The sequence below is a fragment of the Poecile atricapillus genome, chromosome 3, assembly GCF_030490865.1.
Source record: "Poecile atricapillus isolate bPoeAtr1 chromosome 3, bPoeAtr1.hap1, whole genome shotgun sequence".
Lineage (NCBI taxonomy): Eukaryota > Metazoa > Chordata > Aves > Passeriformes > Paridae > Poecile > Poecile atricapillus.
Genome location: NC_081251.1, coordinates 101,577,357 through 101,599,971, shown reverse-complemented (window position 1 = coordinate 101,599,971; position 22,615 = coordinate 101,577,357). Strand labels below are relative to the sequence as shown.

Sequence of the window (22,615 nt, the reverse complement as noted above, 5' to 3'; positions counted from 1 at the left end):
TCTGTTGGCAGCAGCTAGATGTTTTCACGGCAGGGGGAAAAGTTTGGGTTCAGCAGAGCATCAGCTGGATGTTTGGGGTACTGGACATCGCCCTGCAGACAGCTGCAGCACCAAAATGGCACTTTTTGAACAAATCTCTGCATCTGTTTCTGCACTGTTAGGGACATTTCACGTGCCTGGTACTGAAATCAGAGGATGATGGCTAGTGTTACACAAGCAATTTATTGTCACTGGTGCTTATGGGTATTAGCCAGGGACATTTTTAACAACTAAGAGAAATTTCAGCTGAGTGTTGGTCAGAGAAAAAGGATATTTTGCCATCCTGCTGCAGCAGGGCCCAGTGCCTGACATCACTCAACATACTCCCAAAGAGTCGAACCACACAGAGATTACCTAAATAGGCCAAAAGAGATGGTAGGGTCTAGGAAGCAAGTGTTCCTGTGGCTTGAATCTGAACTTGGTTGAATTGCAGGTAGTAAATAGCCTAATTAAATGGATGGAATGACTTAAATGCCTGCAGAAGTCAAAAGGAGATGCATGTATTTTTCCATCACAATTTTGGCTGTGTTTACCAAGTTAATAGGTGAAATGAAGAAACATAAGTTCCTCTATTAATTGTTGATTTGATTGTTGATTGTTGACAAATTGTTGATTGGAAAACATAGATTTTTACTCTCTTTCAGATAATGCTTCCTTGCAAAACATTAAACTGGAATAAATTTCAAGATTGAAATCTATTTAAACAAGTGGCAGTTTTAAAAATGCTTTAATCCTGGGTTGACAGGAACTTAGCCTCCAATTTATACCATAATTGTGAGGGCTCTTAACAAATCAGTCCCATTGTTGATGTCAGCTCAGGATTTTTCCACTGTAAGATCTCTGAATGAAGAGGACTAAAAGCCATATACAAAGCCAATCAAACACGGATCACATTTCTACTGGTTTGTTATATGCAGTTTGCAAACAAAAATGGGTTTTTTGGGCTTGGCACCCCTTCATTCACAGAAACATGGCTATGGATCCAGGAGGCAGAGACAGCTGAGGTGCAGCTGCTTTGCAGAGCAGTGCAGAGGCATTGGCAGAGGATGTGTAGAGCTGATGTTTAAGGAGACTGTGGAAGAACCCACTGCTGGTGTCCAGGGAACATTCCTGTGTGTTTTTTAATGCCGTGAAACATGATTGAGTATGGATTCTCTACATCTGGGAGGATGTCATATTCCAGGTGACGTTTGGAATGTTACAATTAAGCTACTACAAAGGCTTTTGAAATAAACAGGAGAAAAAATGTTGCCTGGGATGTGTATGCGAGTACTCTTGTCTTTTCTTCTGAGCATGGAGAGTGGGAGGTGAGGCAGAAGCACCTCCTGGGTGAGAGACCCCCTTGGAAACGTGTGGAGACCTCAGAGCCATATGTGGAGATCCCACAGCTCCCCAGATGCTGGGTAAACTGTGTGTGGTCAAGCAGAGGCAGGTGGGATAACAACTGGTGGGACGTGCTTCCAATGTACCCAATGGTCATCTGTTAAGTTCTGCAGCTGTGTGATCCTTTGCTTTCACAATAAAATAGACAGCAGATGGAAACTGTTTGCTCTGTAAACAGTTACCAGGAACTCCCGATATATATCCCCTCACCACAACTTCCATTCAAATCAATAGAAGCCATCTGTCCAAAGTATTAAGATAAATCTTGGGAATTTTGATATTGGCTAGAAAGGCACTTAAAAGATCAATCACACAGCGAACAGAGAAATGTCACTGCACCAAACGTGGAGGCTTGCTAATCTTGCCAAATAACATGGACCCAGAGGGCAAACCTTTCTGGTTTATAAACCCAGGCAAAGCCCTATTGCTGTCCCCATCTCCTCAACTAAATAAAACAAGCAAGAGCTGGTGCTGGGCATAGGCTGTGGATGGCACCTGCTGCTGCAGTGTCCAGCCAGACACAGCCCCTGCCTGCCGAAACACACACACAACTTATTTTGCTGGCAGAAAGGATAAGGGTGGAAGAGTTGTGGCCACCAAAAGTTATGCTGGGCCCAGCAGTGAAGGGAAGAGGGAAATTTTTGGCCACTTAGCACTTATTTCATTGATGTTGGGTGTCCCCAGAACTGCTATGCTGGGAGTCCAGTTCCCCTGGGATTTATTCAGGGTCTCAGATGCTTCAAAGAAGTTAGGATTTTCAGACTGTTTCAAATTCTTCACAATTCCAGCCAAAAAGTTCTCCATCATATAGTGTGGTGGGAAAATCCTACTAATCTGGTAAATATTCATAATTACAGAAAATATCTTATTTTGTTTTTAACAATTACCCTTTTTACATCATTATTTTTTGATGTTACTGCTGGAGAGCCTTCCTGATTTACAGATATCTCCCTGAGGAGCCACCATCTTCCTCAGCTCATTTCCTAATGGGAAAAAAAAAAATTTCGCTGAGCTCTGCTCTCCAAGAAGGCAACAAAGCAAATGAGTGGAAGAGAAACCTCACCTGGATGAGCAGCACCAGCAGCTCCCACAGCTGCTCCTGAGGTCTCTCAAGGGGCTTGTCCTGATGTAGGCAGAGGGCTGCTGTGAAAGCATCCAGTCTTGGTGCGTATCAGGAGGTGGAAGAAGGCAGCAAGTTCAATGGGAAATGATTTCCCTTGTTACTGCTGCTGGTGGGAAGCTCACCCATGCTGCCCCCAGGTAAGCCTGGGTTGGCTCACTCAGATGCTTGGTGACCCCTCTAGGAGTGGGTACAGGGCTGCCAGTACCCAGCCATGACATGCATCTGCCTCCAGGCCCCCCCAAAGCTCCTCCAGAGGCAGGAATGTAAAAATAGCCCTTAATCCAATTCATTACAGCAGGATCCAGCCCTCACATAAGGGCTGCATTGATATTTACATTACCAAGATGATGGGGCTGACTCGAGTTCCCAAATGTGTCACTGGGATTTTGTCCCATGCTCACACCAGTACAGGCTCGGTGTCCAGGCTGCCTGCTGGCATGTCACTACTGTGCCACTCTGGCTTCCCTCCTTTCCAGCATCCCCCACAGCGGGCACATGTGCATTTCTGACACTTCCACCCTGTTCCCAGCTCACTGAGACAGGGCAGAAGACACGGCCTTAATTTTGAGAGAAGCAAATGTGCCCGACAGAGCCCTGCACGGGACTGGTGTTTAAGGGATGGGGCAATTACCGGTGATTCATTAGACCTTGTGCCCTGAGATTTGGGGGTTTCTTGTGTATTGGGGTTTTCAGTGGTTCCAGACACCAAGCTGCAAATTTCATCGGGTTGAGATGACTGCTGCTGGTTTTCCCCGGGACTGGGTTTCATTGTCCTTCCATCTCCAGTGGGCACCTGATCACACACCCAGAAACACACTGACACCTTCAAGGGGCAGGAGTGAATCCAGAGAATGAAGCTGGTGAAGGGTCTAGAGGGTAAATCCCATGAGGAGTGACTGGGGGAGCTGGGGGTGTTTAGCCTGGAGAAGAGGAAGCTCAGGGGTGATCTTATCGCTCTCTAATACTCCCTGAAAGGAGGCTGTGGCCAGGTGTGGGTTGGTCTCTTCTCCCAGGCAACCAGTAACAGGAGTAGAGGACACAGCCAGGGGAGGTTCATCTTGGACAGTGGGAAGAATTTCTTCATGGAAGGGGCTGTCAGGCACTGGAATGGGCTGCCCAGGGAGGTGGTGGAGTCACCATGCCTGGAGGTGCCCAAGAAACAACTGGATGTGGCACTCAGTGCCATGGCCAAGCTGATGTGGTGGTGTTTGGTCAAAGGTTGGATGGGTGATCTCAGAGGCCTTTACCAACCTAACTGATTCTGTGATTCTGTCTACACCCCATCCAAAGAGTACTGTTTATGCAACTGTTGCATTTATACAGGAAGATTATATAAAGGTTAAAATCCACCTCACCCTAGTCATGTAACCAGTTATTTTGGGGGAAATGACGCTATTTCAATGAGTGTTCCAAAAAAGGTTTCACCTGAAATACCCTTGAAATGTGCTGTACAAGTCGTTAAAGCCCTCACCATGCCCACTGTCTTTCTCTTTGCTTTTATCCACTTTAATTGGTCTCTTGCCCCATTTATTCCTCTGCCTGCTTCCAAGTTCTCTGTTTCCTTCCCACTGCTTTATTCTTCCAAACTAATACAAGAGCTGTGTGTGACCCTGTGACCTGCTGAAATTGGTGCCAAAACCTCCATGGCTGAGCTGATCACCACACCAGCTCTAAAAATGAATCACACCCTCGCGTTTGCACTGAATGTCCTTGTTCCCCTTCACGCCCCGAGTGATTCCTTCAAAATTTTGTCACTGGGGGTAATTAAAAACAGTTCATATCCTTCTAGGATTACAGGTTTAAAAATCTGAGTGCCAGGGAATCAAGGCGTTTGCTGTTTTTGGAGGAAACTAACTCCCACAAGAAACATATAACTTAATTTTGCTGTCAGATGTTCCCACAGACTCCTCTTGAAAGTCAACCGAAGCTGTATATATGTGCCTGAAGTCAGCTTTAAAAAAGAAATTACATTTATATTTAGATTGTCACCTTCCAGTCATTCAAAATGGTTCATGTGGGAAGTTTATAATGGTATGATCAAACCCTTTATTTTGGAATTTATTGATGTTTGAGTGTCACAGATATTCTGCATGAAAACTTCTGATTGCCTTTAACACACACATCATGTTGACACCTAGGGAGATGCTCCTGAGTGATCCAGCCCTGGAGCAGTGGCAAACAACTGGGGACACCTTCCCTTTGGGCATACTGGCAGAATTAGGAGAAGGAGCCCCCTGCCCTCACTCCAACAGCTGCAGGTGGATGCCTGTTGGGCAAAGTTTTCTGTCCATATGTCCATCACCACCTAAATGTCAACCAGTTGGCAAAATACTGCATGTTTGGCTCACTTGGCCAAGGAATCTATTCTGACCTTCTCATGCTCCTGCTGAACCAGAGAAAGGAGTAACAAAACCCTTGGTGGGGAGGATCCAGTGCAGCCATAACTGGTGTGCCTGGGTTTGCTGTGCTAAGAGAAGCCATCTGATGGCACCTCTCTGCTTTCAGAATGGCTTGGTCTCCTGCCATGCATTACACCAAGGGCAGGCCTGTGCACTGGAGGCACGTGGATACTGACAGATGAGTTCTGTGCTGTTCCTCAGATCTTCTGTCCCCCAAAAGAGATAAATCCTCCATCCTCGCTGAGCTGCAGACCAGTGGCCATACTTACCCCTCCCTGGGGAATTTATATGGGACAAGTGACCCCAAGTCTTTGCTCTTTTAGTTGGAAACATGGCAACTTGAGAGTGTCTTTCAAATAAAGGATTTCTGCTAACCTGTGATATCCAGTGATTCAGCCTGACACACCACTGCAGCTTAATGACATGGAAAAACAAATGATGAAATCAAAGGATGGACCAAACCAGAAGGACTCCTCTGGGGTAAGATGAAGGGGTACCTTTGCTTTATCCATGTGCTTCAGGCTCTCTCTCCCCAGCTCACTCCTGTCTGGTCAGAAAGAGTCAGAATTCTCCTCCTGCACTCCTGGCCAGAGCCATGTGCATGCCAGGAGCTGCACCAGCCCATGTCTCATTACATCAATTGCATTTGCAATGCAAAATCAAACCAATTCATCTGAATTGTGCAGGGAGAGAAACACTCATCCCTGAAATCTCTGCAAACTGGGTAAAAACCATCAGCAATGGGAAAGGAGAAAGCCAATATGGACAAGATTATTCATACCCATATAATCATGTTGATTTGTACCAATATTTATTTTTATCTCTCATCTTCAAAAATGTAGGTATAATTAAGCAACCTCTCATGAGAATCATCTGTGCTAGTACTGAAGAAGTGAAATATTCCCATGCAGATCTAATAGTTGATGGTAAATGTTAGCATATCTTAAGATCTGCGAGATCATTAAAGCAGAAATTACCTCATATTAAAAATGGCTATAGGCAGTTACAGGCTATATCCACAGCCCTTTTGAGAAAAAAAATGAACCATCAAGGATAATTTTTTAGTCATTGTTTCCATCTGAAGTGCAATTACCTTTTTTCTAGCCCCTCAGAGCATTTTCAATAATGAGAAGCCTGTGGATGAATCAGATACTCCATCTTGGCTCCCTTCTGTCGCTGGTGATTTCCAAGCATCTCGTGACCAGCTGTAAGCTTCTCCACAAGGCTCTGAATGAGACATTTTTGGCATCCTCATTTCATATACATTATTTAATTGTCTTGTGAGTCTTTTCCAACCTGAATGATTCTGTGAGTCTGTATATAAAAAGACACCAGAGAGTTAAGGACTTGTCCACCACAACATGGGAGACCCGTGCAGGAATAAATAGCAAATCCTTGAGCCCCAGGCCAATGTTATAGGCAGCACATTTTTCTCCTGAAGATGATCAGAGTCCTGACCCTACAAATCTTGAGCACTCTAACAGAAACACAGAGCATTCAGCAGTTTCTGGATTTTTCACCAGACCAACTCCCTTGGGCACACAAAGCTGGTAAAAGTGGACACCAGGCCAGTGAGATTATTATTATAAAAGGCCATTGAAAGAGCTGAAAGCAGATGTTTGCCACTTAAAAAGCTGGTGGGGACAAATCCTCCCATTGTGCAGGTATCAGAATTAGGAAGAAGGAATCGGAAAGCAGCTCAGCTCAGTGGGATTGTAACAAAACATTTATCAAAGCAGTCTAAAAAAAGCATAGCTCTAGGTTTTGAAACTGCCAGTGAAAAGACAGCTGCATCTCTCAGCAATTTTTAAAACTGTCCTAAAAATTACTTTATTTTTGCTTTGTACCTAGGCACTGAAAAGTCAACGAGCTAACTTTTTAGAAGTTTTTTTATGGTATCACATCCCAGCCTAAATGCATTTTGATCTACACTGCAATGCTGTAAAAAAATCGCATCAAAAGTGCACGTGAAAACAATTTATGAGGGATTTTTCACTCTTTGATTGGTTTCACCAACAAAGAGCAGAGACTACAGAGAAACCTGGAGCCACAGAGAGGCTCTGCTGTAAAGTCCCCAGAAATATCACAGCACTTTCTCGCTAGAGCACATAATTTTATTTTCCAAAGCAAATGGAAACATAACCAGCGCAAAATCCTGCCTCGTGTCACAGGTGCTCTTGCTTGCCTTTCCACAGAGGTGGGGAAGGTGGGTGCAGCCAGCACATACCATCAGAGAGGGCTCATACACCCTCTGAGCATCTCCACAGTAGAAAATACAACTTAACCCAGGCAGAGGCAGCAGCCAGTGCAGGCAGGGATAACTCCCTGTGCACTGCCATGCTCGGGGTGCCCAAAGCCCTAAAGCCAAATGTGGGGAGACCTGGGTGGCTCTGGGGGAATCTGGGCTGCATTTGGGGGCTGACCAGCATCCATCTCAGCAGAACCTTCTCCCAGGGTTATTCCTGCACAACTGAGAGGGATGGGGACACCACAGGGGGCTGGCTCAGCACATCAGCTGGGGTGTTTTAGCCATTTCTCACCTCTCACTTTGGTCAGAGCTGCAGGACACCTCAGGGTCAAGCTCTGAGCAGGGTGCCACTGTAGGGCCCAGGTCTCCCTGGCAAGGTGGCTCTTGGGCATCTGCAGCAGCTGCAGTGCCCCAGGGCCCCAGGCAAACACAGTGACACTCAGCTCCCTTGTCAGCCTGGGGCAGCATCCAGAGCACAGCCAGCATCCATCCCATATGCAAGCAGAAATGGCTTGGCACCGGTGCCCAAAGAATTGCTCCTGGATGCCCTTCAAGCAGATAAATACATAACAACTCCAGCAGAGGAGATTCAAAAGCCAGTTTTTTAAGGATATAATATTATTAAAGGGTTTTAAAGAAATTGTCTTTGCCCAACAGAAGGAGAGGAAGGCTGGTGGGTTGGCAGGAGCCTGGCGTTCAGGGTGACGCTGCTGCTCACAGGAGGTCTTTCAGAGAAGCAGAGAATTACAGAATCATTAAGGTTAGGAAAGACCTGTAAGATCACTGAGTCCAATCATTAACCCAGCACTGCCAAGCCCACAACTAAACCACGTCTCTGAGTGCCACACCTATATCACTTTTAAATACTTCCAGGGATGGTGACTCCACCACTTCCCTGGGCAGCCTGTTCCAATAGCTGACAACCTTTTCCATGAAAAAACATTTCCTAATATCCAATCTAACCATTTCCTCTCATCCTGCTTATCTGGCACATTTCCTCTCTGCCCATCAGCCCTTTGGCTCAGCAGTGGCACCATTCCCACATCTGCCACATTTCTGAGGAAAATGTGGTGCTGACATGGAGGATCTGTACAACCTGCCAGGAGATAAACAAGTCTCATGAAGAAAATAATTCCAAGACACTGCTGGTACCCACAGATGCCCAGGACCGAGGGGAAGGTTTCTCAGGGCAAGAGACAATTTTGATGTGCTCAAGTCAGTGCCAGCAGCACCCCATACAGTCAGGAGGGGATGCATTCACTGCATCATTCAGCACTGTCAGTCATCTTTGCTCTAAAATCTTTTAAAACTCCAGAAACTGCAGCTGGGTGTTATTAGCATCAGTCCTACAGCCTCCAGTATTTTTCTAGTACCCCATTAGTGTTTAATACAGCATGCTGGCAGCTCTGGCAGTCTGGGAGCATCATCTTCCAGAGAGCTTGTTCCTGCCTGGATCAGTGCTTTCTTGTGCAGGCAGGAAATTTGTTGTGGGCGGTATTAAAGCACCTGCAAGGTGGATGTTGAGACCATGAGAAGAGCTCTGAGTAGGCAATATTTGCCCTCTGACTGGTGTGGTGTTCAGTTCAAACTGCAAAGGTTTCCTCTGCTCTGATTAAATGCCACAGCCTGTGGAGACAATCCAGGGAGAGAGAAATGATAGGTCCCCACATGGATTTTCTTCCCCAGTTGCTGAACAAATTTAGTCATTCAAATCCCAGTATATTATCAATGGACATTTCTATCTGGACAGGCTGTAGAGTTGCAAGCCACTAAAAATATGAGTTAGAATAAATGCTGCTCTCCCCAGAGAGGGGCTGAGTGGGGAGGTGAGGGTGACACCCAAGTGGTTTTACTTAGGGTCCTGCTTCAGCAGGAGAGTAAAGAGCCTGTATCCTTTCAGGACATCAGTGAGGATGTCTGTCCATGTGCTTTTCTGCTCTGAACTGGATAAAGACTAACAGCTTTTCTATTAAGTTTTTCCAGCAATCATTTCTGGCCACTCAGTCCATTTTAAGACAGGAACTGCTGACTTTCAGGGTACATTGAAGCTGAGAACTTCTTTCTCTTAGGCTGGTTTCTAGCTGGTCTCTCTGAAACTGCTACAAGCAGAGCCCAGCCAGGGTTTTTCCACAGCTCACACTCTGACATGGAGACTCACATCCTACTCATCACAGCTTGTCCACTCTCATGGATGTTTTTAACATGACCTGACAGAGGGTGCAGAACAGTGGAAAAAAGCATTTCTAAAAAGGTGAATTTTCAGCAGGCACAAGACAACCTGATGACATCAAGCTTTCTGCCATCCATGTCCTGGAGCTGTTCTGCCTGCACACATTCAGGAGCATCAACCTTTGCAGCCACTTTCCTCCTCAGCTGGAATGGAGAGACTTTCCTAGTGTACACTTTTTTTTTTAGAAGAAATAGGACTATTTTCTTAGTGCTAACAGCTTTTGTTGGTTTGTTTGTCTGTGTGGCTTTTTTAGAGCAGCATGTGAAGGGCACCCAAAATTTGCAGCCTCTCCCACCTGCTCCTCACTTCAGCCTTCAGGTTCAGGACCCTACTCAGTTTCAAAGGGCTCAGGGCTTGTTTCCACTACCCAAGGAAGTGAGAATTGAAACATCACACACAGACTCATGGTGACCTTGTCCTGCTCTATTCAAATTGGTGCAAATTTTCTCACTAAAATAACAGCAAAATCAAGCAGCCTGTGGTACATGAAGTGAAAACCCTGCTGTTCTCCCTTTGTTCCACTTCAGTTTAAGCACATGCTCCTCATGGATGGGCTCCTCCTCTGCTCCCTGTTTGTCTACCCAATTCCACAGCACTAAAACCAGAGGAATTTACATTGAACATTTGCACTGTGCTGGCTACAATGCAAAGCAGGACTGTGTTTGGGGATACACTAAACTGCAGCAGAGGCAGAGAAGAGCATCCCTCCTTCAGCAGCCAAAGGGGTCCTACACCATCCTAAAGCTGTACAAGGCACTTGACCACTACAGCCATGGGAAGATTTTCCAAAACCCTCTTGACTGATGGTTATGGAGATTTCCTTGAGCTCTCTGTGAAATTCCTAATTGGCTGCCTGCTCTCTACAGACCAGATGCATTGCAATCTGTTTTCTAGATTAAATTTCCCCATTTGGATAAAGATCCTACTTGGGCAGGCCTCATAAAGAGACTGGCCCAAAGCAGGCCCAGCAGCTCAGGATTTCATACCAGGCATCCCTCCTGCCCTACTGTGTCCTCCTGGAAGGGCCAAAGAGCAAGTTTTCAGGCATTATCTGCAAATGTTAGATTACTGCACTGGTTACCATACTCCCCAAAAAACCTCCTTGTTCACATTAAACCCCTTCAAGCAGCCTGATGCCTTGCATGATATCCTTTGATAAGGGTAATAAGAAAAGAAAAATCCTAAATGCATGCCTCAGGATGCGTGGGAAGTGCAGCAAAGCCTTGGATGGTTTGATTTCCTCTCATGTGCACAGGATAAATAAGCATCTAGTCACTGATGGAGATCAGCTCTCATTCTTAAAAAAACCAGCAAAACAGAACTTTGTAATACTAATGGGTAAGATACTCATCAGGTTTCAAAGTTTTCCAGTAAGAAAATTACACTTTTATCTACAAACTACACTCCAGAGAGGAATTAAACCATTGAGAGCTACAGAGAGTGCAACAGCATTAGCGAGGATTCATGGGCCAAATCAACAGCCAGTCTAATATCAGGGTAAAAAAAAAACACATTTACTTTATGCAGTTCCTCTGATTCACACTGAATGAGCACACCTCTTACAAGAGAGATTACAGAGTTAATCCTGTGTCTCTCTACAGCAGAAAGATAAACAGCACTGCAGTTTTCTCATAACCAGTGTTGTATCATACTACATCATCCTTGAAACCCAGCCACAGCAGCACAGAAAGAGGGGCTTCTGCAAGGTTTCCCTTTCAGAAACCGATTTCCTTCCCAGAGCCAAAAAAAAAAAAAAAAAAAAAGAAGAAGAAAAGGAGCTACTAAAACACTGCTGAAGGGGAAATGGTGACTCAGGTCTGCTAGAGCCAGGTTAGCTCTGCTCCAGGGCTGTGTCACTGTGCACTGTAAGGGCAGGTCCAAGCTGGGGTCCCACAGGAGTTTCCCCTTCAGAACATCAAATATTTTAAGCAAGCCAGCCAGCCAGCCATGCAAGTGTTTCATAGTGCTGGTGGTCTACTGCCTGCTTAGTAAGTGCTGCTCATTTTCTGGGGCAACCCCGAACAGGTGGTTTTGGTCTCAGATGACTTTCTTTAAGTTAAAGACAATAACTGGAGCAAACCAGCAGTGGCCAGATGGGTGCTGAAGTAGCACTTTCCAGGGTACTTCCAGAGAAAGGCCAGCCTGGGCTGGGGCCAGGGCTCCTGCAGCAATCATGGTGCCCCCAAACTGGACCAAAGGAGACTCTGCACTATCAGAGTTACCCCAGGTGGCTGCTCCCAGCTGGTGCAGTCACTCTTGTCATCTCAGGTTTCTGTGCCAGCATGGAGAACCCTGGGGGCTACTTGAGTTTCTCTGGGGATGTACATCCACGGAGAGGGGGAGCCTCTCACAGAGCTCTGTGCACCCCCTGATTTCCTGCCCCTACATCACCAGCCCTGGGCTCTATAACACCCATCCTTTTATACAGCAGGCACAAAGTAAGCAAGCTTCTTTGTTTTACCTTTTAATATCATTGACTGCCACCAAGGTGTGAGAGGATTGCTACAGCACATCCCAGTGCCCCTGAATTGAATGATAAATGCCAGAAGGGAGATATGAAAGATGATTTCCTGCAAGCAGAAAGGGAGCATGAGCTTGAAAAATCTATTACTGCCCAAGGTGAAAAGAGCCAGTAGGTACAGAAACCAAAACTCCTACGCTGCCCTCCCAGGTCATGGCAAAAAAAGACTGCAAGCCAGAGCATCAGCACTAAAGTGAACATCAGAATCATCTTCCTGGTAATTTGGGTGTTGAACTTTGATATGAAGCTTGGTTTTTATTTTTACCTTCTTCATTAGCACATGAAAGCTAATAAGGAAACTATTTGCCATTATGTTGAGGCTCTGAAAACTAAGAAAGGGACAGTCAGGTCAGTAACAATCTCCAGCAGAAAGACAAGAGAAAGAATTACTGCAAATATCCAGGCAGAAGGGAATTGGTTCTGAACGAGATTTCCCCAGTCACCTAAAACCCGCAAGGCTTGCACCATGGTAACACATGCTGTCATTCCTTGCAAGGCTTGGGACCACATTCTGACAGCTACATTTCTGATCCTTTGTGGAGTGTTTTATGTTGAGCCACAGGCCCTGGGGAGGAGATGCAGCACGTGGCACAGTTTGCTGGCTCTCTCTCTCTCCCTGCAGTGCCACTCTGGCTGCACCTGCACAGGGAGGGCAGGTCCCCAGGCAGCTCTGGATGGGGTCAGGTGCATGCAGAGAGGTTTAAAAGCTTGGACTGCCCGCTGTCAGAGGCATCTGGGAACAGCCACACAAGGGAAGCCAGCTGGCATGCTGAAAAAAGCGACAATCTCTGGTCTGAAGTCCAGAATGGTGAATGCTTTCCTGAAGTTTTGTGCACAAAAAGAAAGGGGCAGCGCAGATGATATTTCAAAAGCTCAGTGTGAAAAAATTCATGTTGCTCAGGGTATAAAGCAGCATCATCAGGTGGGCACAGACAGACTTCAGGAGAGCTGCCCCACTTCCTGCCTCCCCCACAGCATGGTCCAGCGGCAGGCTGGAGATGGGACCAGACTGCCAGTGATGTGCAGCAGCCCTCCCTGTGCACGTCTGCTCTTTGCCGTGGCGTTTGCCAGTCCACAGCAACTCACAAGGGAACAGTTGCCTAATTTTTGGAGAAAGAAAGAACATACTGAAGCCAACCCCTGTGTGAGCGCATTGCCCTTACAAGCAATGACTTTTCAGTGTGTAGCAGGACGGCGTGGATCAGCAGGGGAAATGTTCTCTTAAGCACAGGCTATTTATTCTCAGCTTTTCCCTCGGCTCTCATTGTTTAGCACAGCTCTTTTCAGCTTTCCAACTGTCCCCACAAAGACAGAACGATTACTACATCCTTAAGGAAACTGCCACAGAAATCCAGCAGCTCAAACCAGGTGCCAAGGCACCTTTTGCCCACCAAGGGAAAAAACCAAACACATTTTCTCACCTCGAGGAAAGCACTACTCACTGCAGCTGGAGGAGCAAACACAACCTGTCATCTGCTTTACACGACTGTTTCCCTCAGCCACAGGCACTGCTACTGGCTCAGGTGACAACGAGTCAGGAGGGTAATTCCAAGCTGTCACTAAAAATGATCAGAAATTGCCACTTCCCTCTTTAACAGCAGAGATTCATCCCTCTCAATTTGACTGTCAAAGCAGCACGTGCAGGGATGTATCCACCCCTGTCCCACTCTGTGCAAATAAAAAGACACATGCATAAAAGAAGTGCTGCAAGGTGCTCCCTTGGGTACAGGAACAGTGCAGGAGCTTGGCAGGAACAGAGAGAGGAAAGGCAACAGGCTGGGAAAGGCAGCTGCAGGGCTGGGAGAGGAACAGGAATATCTGAGAGACAACTGCTAACAAGGCTTTTTCAGCAAACAGCATCAGGAGCCAAGTTATACCTGCAAGGGTTGCAGCCATCTCAGGAAGATGACAGCATCTCTCCCCTGTATTTTAAGGCTTCAGGGTCCTGAGGCTGCTTCTTATCCTTCTTCCCAGGTCAGCAGGAAGCAAAGAATTCAATGCATGACCTCACACTACTTCAGATGCAGAGCAGCAACTGCTCTTCGGTGATTTTTCAAATAAATCTGCACCGCTGTAGAATAGCAAGACCAATTGTCTCACTGCTTTGTAGCCAGAGAAATTGCTCAGCCTGTGTAGTAGCTGGGTATTCAAAAACTCATTAAATTAATGCCATGAAAACCAGTTTGAACCATCATCGTAATCTCACACCAAACTGGATGAAACTGCTCACACAATCCCAGACCTCAGCAATGAGCTCTCCCCAGGCTTCCCTGTGTCTGGAAAAGTTAGACCATGAGCACTCCAGTCACTTCCAGGGTAGTTCTCAGCCCAGAACAGCCCAGAACGTGCACTGAGAGCCAATGCAAATTGTTGTGCTCTGCAAAGCCAGGCCACAGTTGTCACCAGCAGGGATCTGAAGCTCTCCAAGGATTGAGGGTCTCCTCAAGGCAGTGTCAGTGCAGCTGCCAGTGCGCAAGAGCTCACCTCAGTCCCATTCCTGCCATTTCTGATTCCACAACCACCTCAGCTCCAGCAGAGGAAAGATACACAGAGCCACTTGGTGGCTGCATTATTTGAGGTGAACAGGCTCCAGCTGCAAGCTGGAACATGCAGAGGCTGGTCCAGATCTGGCAGGCAGCATTCCCTGGTTTTGTGAGCTTGATCCCTGGAGTCACCCAACCCTAATTGGAGCCTTCGACCACAACCCAAGAGGTAAACCTACTTTCCCATCAGGCTGGCTACCAGGTGCTCCTGATCACTAAAAGGGCAGTGAAATCATCAAAGGAAAATTAATTCCTTAAGTGTTTGCTTTTGTTTTACCCCATCTAATGCAGTTTTCTTCATAAAGAGCCTTCTAGATGAACAGTAACAGCAGACACCAAAAAGACAGCATTCAGTGCCAAGCTTTCTGAGGTGAGTGAGCAAAGAGAACCTTGCATCTTTATTCAAGGCTAACAGTACATGGCCTCACCCCTCCTCAACAGCCTCGTTAGTTCCTTTTGAAACTTTGATAATCTTTGAATCCCTGGCACAGCTCTGTAATAAGCAGACAAGTTGTGGAATTGCTCCTGCCCCATAGGTACATTTCTGAACAAAAAGATAAATTTGAACTAGCAAAAATAGCCACCCCGCCTGCTCACATGAAATCACACTACCTGTAACCCACTTTGCAAGCAGCACTGACATATGGAGACTTAACCTTGCCTGGTCTTCTCTTGCCTATATCCAGCAGCAGAGGGAGGGGGAAGTGTAGTGTAAAAGAGAAAAACAGTTCAAAAGATTAGTTTTAAAATCTTGTTAACTTGCACCCTTCTTCCTAGTGTTGAAGTGCATGAGAAAATCTGAATCTTCTTTGCTGCAGATATACAAGACCCTTTCTGAAGCACACAGAAGGTGCTGCTCAAAGCTGATCCATCACTCCTGGGTAACACACAAGCACCTTTAACCCTGAGACAGGCAAATCTGGCCACAGAGAACACCTCTATCAGCCTCCACCTGCAATACAAAAATAAAAGCAGCCTGTCCTCAGCACACCACAGACACACAGAACTGATGTACTACATCTAGGAAGGAAAGAGTGGACACAAAGAACATAAAGGGCACTGAGGGAAGCAGAGAAGTGGCCCCTCTTGCTGGTGGCAGCTCAGTGAGGAACTCCTCGGCTAAACAGACACCTAAAGTGCATGCAGGGTCAAAGGGAAAATAGAGAAATTCCTGGAAGAGATGATCTCTGATGGTCTTATGCCTGTTCTCTTGGTTACATGGACATGGCATTGAGCCAGCAGCATCTTTGCTCGGACCACAGGGATCTCAGCACACACAGGAAGAGGCTGTCGGTACCAGCCATTCCAGTCCCTCAAAGGAACTGCAACACCTAAAGCAGTTTGATCCAACATTTTTGGATACTTTGGTGGTTAAAACAATCAAAATTGCAAAAACATACACTGTTACTTTACAACAGATTCTTTTAATTAACACGCTTTTCCAGACCATGCATCAACTGTGCTGTTTGTACATGCAAATCTGTTTTTGTCTTTGTAACCAGAATGCATTTTAATTTCAAGGCCAGAAAGGTTTTATGCAGTACCCCAATCTCTAACAAGCCTTTAGTGTTTCTGTTAAGCAGATCTAGCATGTCCTAGTCCTAGTCTATGTACAAGCATTATCCAATGGCAAACTGAACATCACACCTCTTTTGGACTATTTGACCACTACAGCACATCAATCCCTGACACAGGGCGATAGCACAGCTTTCACAGCAGCACTGCTGTCCCCTGCACACGCCCACTGATGCAATCTCTGAACACAGCAAGAGTTTGCCTAACATCTTCAGCATGATTTTATTTCTATCAGCACCTGCGACAAACACCTTTTCCCATTAGTCTTTCAACGCTGACAGTTTTAAATATAGGTAGTATTCTTCAGTTACAATTTAAAATGCTAAATTTCAAGGAGAAAATAAAATTGTACCAGCATGCTTTCAAACTGTCTCAATGAGAGAAGAACATCAGATAAAAATCAATGTATTCTTACTCTGTAGACAGCCTTCACTAATTATGACCAGCTTAAATAACTTCACCCCAGCCTCTGCTTACATTACAAAAGCACAACTTTTGGCAGGAAGAGCAGGCCTGTAGTATACTTGACTCAAGCATTTCCATTCACATAGCAAACAAAAAAAATCCCTCATACCCACCCACCTCACCCCTCCTTAGCCCTGTGCAGGTACACATGCAAAAAAATTCTGACAAACCACAGAAACAACTGATAGGAAGAGACCAAAGATTATGGAGTCCAGCCCTTAACCCAGCACTGCCAAGGCCAGCACTGAACCTTGTCCCTGAGTGCCACATCCATGTGTACTGTCAATTCCTCCAGGGTGGTGATTCTGACACTTCTCCAGGTGGCCTGTTCCATGGTTTGACAACCCTTTTGGTGAAGAAATTTTTCCCAATTACCCAATCTAAAATTCCACTGGTGCAGTTAGAGGCTGTTTCTTCTTGTCCTATCACTTGTTATTTGGGAGAAGAGGCTGACCCTTTCCTGGCTACACCTCCTTCCAGGGAGTCGTAGAGTGATACCTGAGCCTCCTTTGGTCCACGCTGAACACCCCCAGCTCCCCCAGCTGCTCCCCATCAGGCTTGTGCTCCAGACCCTTCCCCAGCTCCACTGCCCTTCTCTGGAGTCTCTCCAGCCCCTCAGTGTTTCCTGTGGTGAGGGGCCCAGAACTGGACACAGCACTCGAGGTGTGGCCTCACCACTGCCCAGTACAGGGGGACAGTCACTGCCCCAGTCCTGCTGGCCACACTCCTGCTCATACAGGCCACGTGCCATTGGCCTTCTTGGCAAGCTGGGCACACATAGATGGATTTTTTCCTAATGGAGCACTAACACAGCATTAGTAAATCTTAAGTGAATTAATGTAATTTCATCAGACAAAAAAGAATGGTCTAGGACAAAGATTTTGTGTACGCATTGCTGCTTTCCAAGGCTCTGGCAATTGTTTGACACCTCCACTGTTAGACTTTCTAGCACAATTCTGGTAAAGTATTACACATTTTGTTTGTGCAGTCAACAACTCTCAATATGAAAAACCATTTTATTGCAAATTTCTAAAAGGACAAAATGATCCCAACTAAAGCAAGAATCTGGCACATAATGTGCTCAGAATTTTTTACAAAATAATTACAATCCAAGAAAAAATGCCTACATAAATCAGTACAAGTATCATAAAGTATAAAAGCTACAAGACAAGAAAATTATAGTTCTTTCAATACAAAACATGCTTCAAGAGCTGTATCCTGCTCTTGCACATTTCATGATGTAACTTTCGTTCGGGAAATTATTTCATTCACAAAACTGTTCTTCTTTGCCAGCACATCATTTCTCAGCTGTTTCAACTTGACTTTGATGTCTTCCTCTGACATATCTGTCAGGGGCAATGCTTTCACTTGACAAAGAAAATCCTGAATTATCTTTTCACCTTCCTGAAATGGAGAGAAGAGAAGGAAAAAACCCAGAAAAGATGTTTAGATTGCAAGCAGGAATTTTCCAAATTCCCTACAAAGTATTGCTTATCAGCAGAAACTCAGTGCAGGCAAAATTCATGGTTATGTTTGTGCTTGCTATCAAGTTCTGAACACCAGAACAAACCACTTATGCTGGTACCAGAAGTTCTTTTCCAATGCATGAGCAAAAAGCACCAGTTGATCAGCATAAATAGAGTATTTAACATTGTGATCTTCTGTAAGTGTTCCACATTTAATTCCAGTGTGCAGCCACATGAGGTGAGGACTGCCAGCAATAATAGCACCAGAATGGTCATATTTACCCAACCTAGTTACTTTTAGAAGGGATTGTCAATCAAAAGCAGTGTTTCAATATGCAAAAGGAAAGGACAAATTGTAACCAAGCAACTGCAGAGTGGCCGTCACCAAGGAGAACAGATGATAATTAAGCTTTATGCATATGCTTTTACACAAACAGGCAAAGTGGAACTTCTAAACAATCTGACTTGAATAGCAAGAACAAACATTGCAATGAACAGTATTCAGAATCCCTGTATTGGAAACAATTAGTCCAGAATGCAGAAGTTTGTCTAGTCCTCTGCATTGTAGAATTCTACTGAAAAGTTTACTTAGTTTTCCTCTTACCACTTAAGACTGATGCAGTAGTTTTCAGTGCAGAAGTTTCCAAAACATAATAGCACCCTTTTCCCTCTACACACGATGTTAACCAAGGCAGACAAATTCTCTGGATGAGACATCTAAAGCTCTGCCATTCTATTGCCTAGAGGGTTTATGGAATATTATGTATAACTGAAACACTCAAGAATAAAACATGATACCGTATTTGTCACAAATGTTTGCTATGTCAATTCCATTTACAACAACTGAGGACCATGCAGCCAGGTCCAGCTAAAAATTCCTTCACCATGATGCCTGACAGAGGAAAGGTAATAGTGGAGCAACTGAGGTTAACTGGAGGGAAAGCCTTCTGGTAGTAGAAAGCAGAACAAATCAGAGATTGTTCATTTAAAGCATCAGATCCACTTACTGAGCCAGGAACAACAAATGCAGCTGACCTCTGAAACTGAAAATAAAGTAACAGGTAACAGCCTCTGTCCAGAGGAAAGGCTTTTTAAATGTAGGAAGCGTTTTGGATGTGGACTAACACTTCAAGGCTTCCATACACTGGAGTAGTAGGGAGGTTGCCAGAAGGAGATAAATGTGGTACAAGGCTGTGGAGTTTCAGGCTGACTGCTGGGACGCAGAACTAAACTCTGGTTTGTAGGCACGCAGCAAGGAAGACCCAGACACTGACAACCAATGCAAGCCACAAGGCAGCAGCACATGGATTTCCCAGGAGGCTGCCACAGATGCCACTGTCAGGACTCAATCCAGCAACAAACAAGATGACACAGGATACTCTGTAAAAGCTTCCTGCAGCCTTTGTTTTCCTTTACACTACCTGCTAACGAAGCTTCTTTAAAGAAACTTTGCTTTATGGCACCTGTTAATCAGACATTCCAGGCACTGACTGCAGTTTTCTTGGATATGATCAGCTTCTGAGATGTGACAGCTCTGACAGGACACAGGAGAGCACAAAGGAGAAGGCTGGGCATTCAGCTTTTCCCTGGTCTGAACAGATGTGATCGCACTGGGCTCTAAGAACTCGGCACCAATGAATGCTCAAGTAAGGGGCAGCAAAACCAGGTGTGACCCAACTGCAGAGCCAAGAATATTCTACACATTGGTAACAAAAGCTGTATCTTAAATCTCCGTTTTCAGACAAAATTCTTGCCTACATTAACTTGAAATTAATCTAAATCAAACCCACTACCCCTGAACATCTCTTCAGCTCCTAATGAACATCATAGCCAAGCCATTTTGTTATGGAAAAACACATTACAGGCAATTATCCTCGAGCTTTGGGGGAATCTGAATCCTTACAGGATTTTGTTTCAGCTATTCAAATTTTAAGAATTATTTCTGATAGCAAACCTCTCTTTCTCTGTATGATTTCTTGGCTGGTGGTTCTCCTTCAGATTCATTGGACTTGCCAATATTTTGAAACTCCTCCAGCTCCAGCGCCTTCTCTCTTGCACTTTCAATTACATGTTTTGGGAAAGCTGCCAACTCTGCTACATGTATTCCGAAACTCTGGTCACAAACACCTGGATGGAGAGAAAAAAACCCAACAGTTAAGAATTCTCAGAATATAATATGGCTACATAGAGTTTATATGGACATGCTCGTACAAGCTCTCTGTGCGTGACATTATTTTGTTCTCCTCAACACTTTCTGATTCACCTTTTCTACTAAAAACGGTAACACAGAATAAAGAATATGGTCTTATTTAATTAAGTTCTATTAGAGCAGTAATTGCAGAGCTCCAAAGTGCTTCAAGGAGAAATGGAAAACTCTTCAGGCAGAGAGAATTTCCCCCTAGTACTTGAATGAAATTGAACAACGATTTTTATTAAAGTGTTTTGGCACAGTCTGCAGAATATAATAATTTACATGTTTTTAATAGGTATCTCTGACATTTACTCTATACCTATATAAATACATATATGTGTATTTATACATAAATATTAAAAATGTTGTTTTCTCAATCATCCCTCTCCTCCTTTGCATCTGTACCACATAATTCCACAGTCTCCAGGAGTCATCTTATTAATTAATACAAAATCTTTCAACTGTAACTTCACACTTACTTCAATTAATACAGTGTTTATGACGTGTTTGAGAAAAGTCCTCATAATTGCTTGAAATATGACAATTATACACAGTTATATAAAACAATTTTCACTTCAGTATCAAAAGCCCTCTGATAAAATCTATCAACCCTTATTTGTTTACATTATCATAATTCCATTTGTCTTCCTACAGATATTACTACATCCTTTTAATTCTGGTCTCCAGCAAGGAGTTAAGAATAAATTAATTACACTTGCAAAATGACAGTTTGTTTTTTTTAACTAATCATCTATTAAATACTGGGTAACCAAAGAATAGGTGAAGGAAGACTCATCATTTAGACTTTTTCTGTTTAATTAACCCTGCAATCTCTCTGATTTCTTAAAGGAAATTAACACATTTAAGCAGAAATTAGTCTTCTTGATTTTGTATTAAAAAGACACACCTCCCCAGACCCAGAGCTAACTCAGTTCTCAGCTCAGAGAATCCTGAGCAGAGGTCTGGAGAGCAGCACTTCATGTGTCTTCTCTTCTGGTGACTTTGTCACTTTTGAACCACAAAGTGATGGTTGAAAACACTGTATAAAAGCTCCATGTCATGCTTTTCACATTTATTTATACATTTCAAATGACATCAAACCTGTTACTTGTTTCAAAACACAGCTGTATGTGAGCTGCCTATACACACATCCTTGATGGAGCAATATAACTCCAATATAATTCCAAAAGAGAAAGAGCACAACACTAAAGGTTGTGACTAAACACTAAAAAATTTAGGTGAAAGATGGATATCTGACTGGAGACCAGATATTTAAAGATGAAGATTTCATGGTGTTGTATTTCCTCTGACAGAGGTTTAAGTAAATACATAAAAAATATTGTGTCTCCATGCTCAATAACGCTTCCAAGAAAATGGATGGAACAAAAAGACATTGCATGTACAAGGAAAAGATGTGTATGACTAAAAATGGCAAAATAAATTGAAGGAAAATATGAAACTGGGCTTCTACAGTTTTTATCACGGCCAGAATGGCTGAATTAATACAGATTTTAAAAACAAAAGAAGCGGGTTGAAGAAAGAGAATTCACCCAACTGTCTGGGGAATTTTAGGGGGTTTTATTGTACAAACTGCTGTTCCAAAGGATGTAGAAGGTAGGAGGTTTTAATATAGTGTATATTGATTCCCTCCTCAACCAACTTGCTCAAAACAAAGCACCTAAAGATGGCTTGTTTGCAGATCCTGTACATCACCGTTTCTTGCTGCACCAAACCCCTTGGTTTCCATGTACACTTCCAGCAGTTTATGACTATTTCTCTTCAGGTCCAATGCTACACTAAATCACCTTCTAAGCACCAATTTGAGCAATGCATTCAGAGGTCTATGAAGCTTCACTTTGCAGAGTGAGCTCAACATGTGCTGGAGAAGATAGGAAACAGCAAACTAGGAAAGAACCACAGACACCACCTCTCCACTGGGACCGGCTGGGAACCAGGGCCACCACAATTCAGAGTAATACTCAAGCAAAAACTGGGCATTCCCTGGGAAAGTGCACCCACAGAACCCATTTCTAAGGAATAAAGATCCCAAAAGACAAGGACAAAGAGTTTAAAGGTACAGGGCTGTGGCAGACAGAGCTAATCCACCCAGCGTTGAGCAGACTCTCTGCAAAGCCAGAGGAGAGCAGTACACCTGCTCCTGTGATTCCCCTTGCTCAGAGCAGTCTCCCAAGCTTTATGGGAAAGTACCCATACTGCAAGATTATAGCAGAGGGCAACACAAAATTAGAAGTGGTCATACATGTAATCTAAGGGCAAGAAATGAAGTGATTTCATGGATTTAAAACCAGAAGAAATGAGTAAGAAATAGTCAATTAGTGATGTCATAGGAGTAAAACCAGCAAGGTTATCAGATTCAGGAGATCTACAGTAACCCTGTTCTACCCATTTGAGTGTTATCTAACTCATTCCTC

At 44.4% G+C, this 22,615-nt stretch overlaps 1 protein-coding gene across 1 annotated transcript in view; it reads right to left on the bottom strand.

Annotated features, from left to right (window-relative positions):
- Window positions 1–17,524: 17,524 nt before the first annotated feature.
- The window catches only part of MSH2 (mutS homolog 2), a 44,672-nt gene continuing 39,581 nt past the window's right edge, over window positions 17,525–22,615 (bottom strand). Inside the window, exons 15-16 of the mRNA XM_058836084.1 lie at window positions 19,947–20,119; window positions 17,525–17,930 (exon numbers count right to left, since the gene is read on the bottom strand). Coding sequence (XP_058692067.1) covers window positions 17,760–17,930; window positions 19,947–20,119 — 344 coding nt within the window. The 3' untranslated portion in view covers window positions 17,525–17,759. The remainder of the gene's footprint in view (window positions 17,931–19,946; window positions 20,120–22,615) is intronic.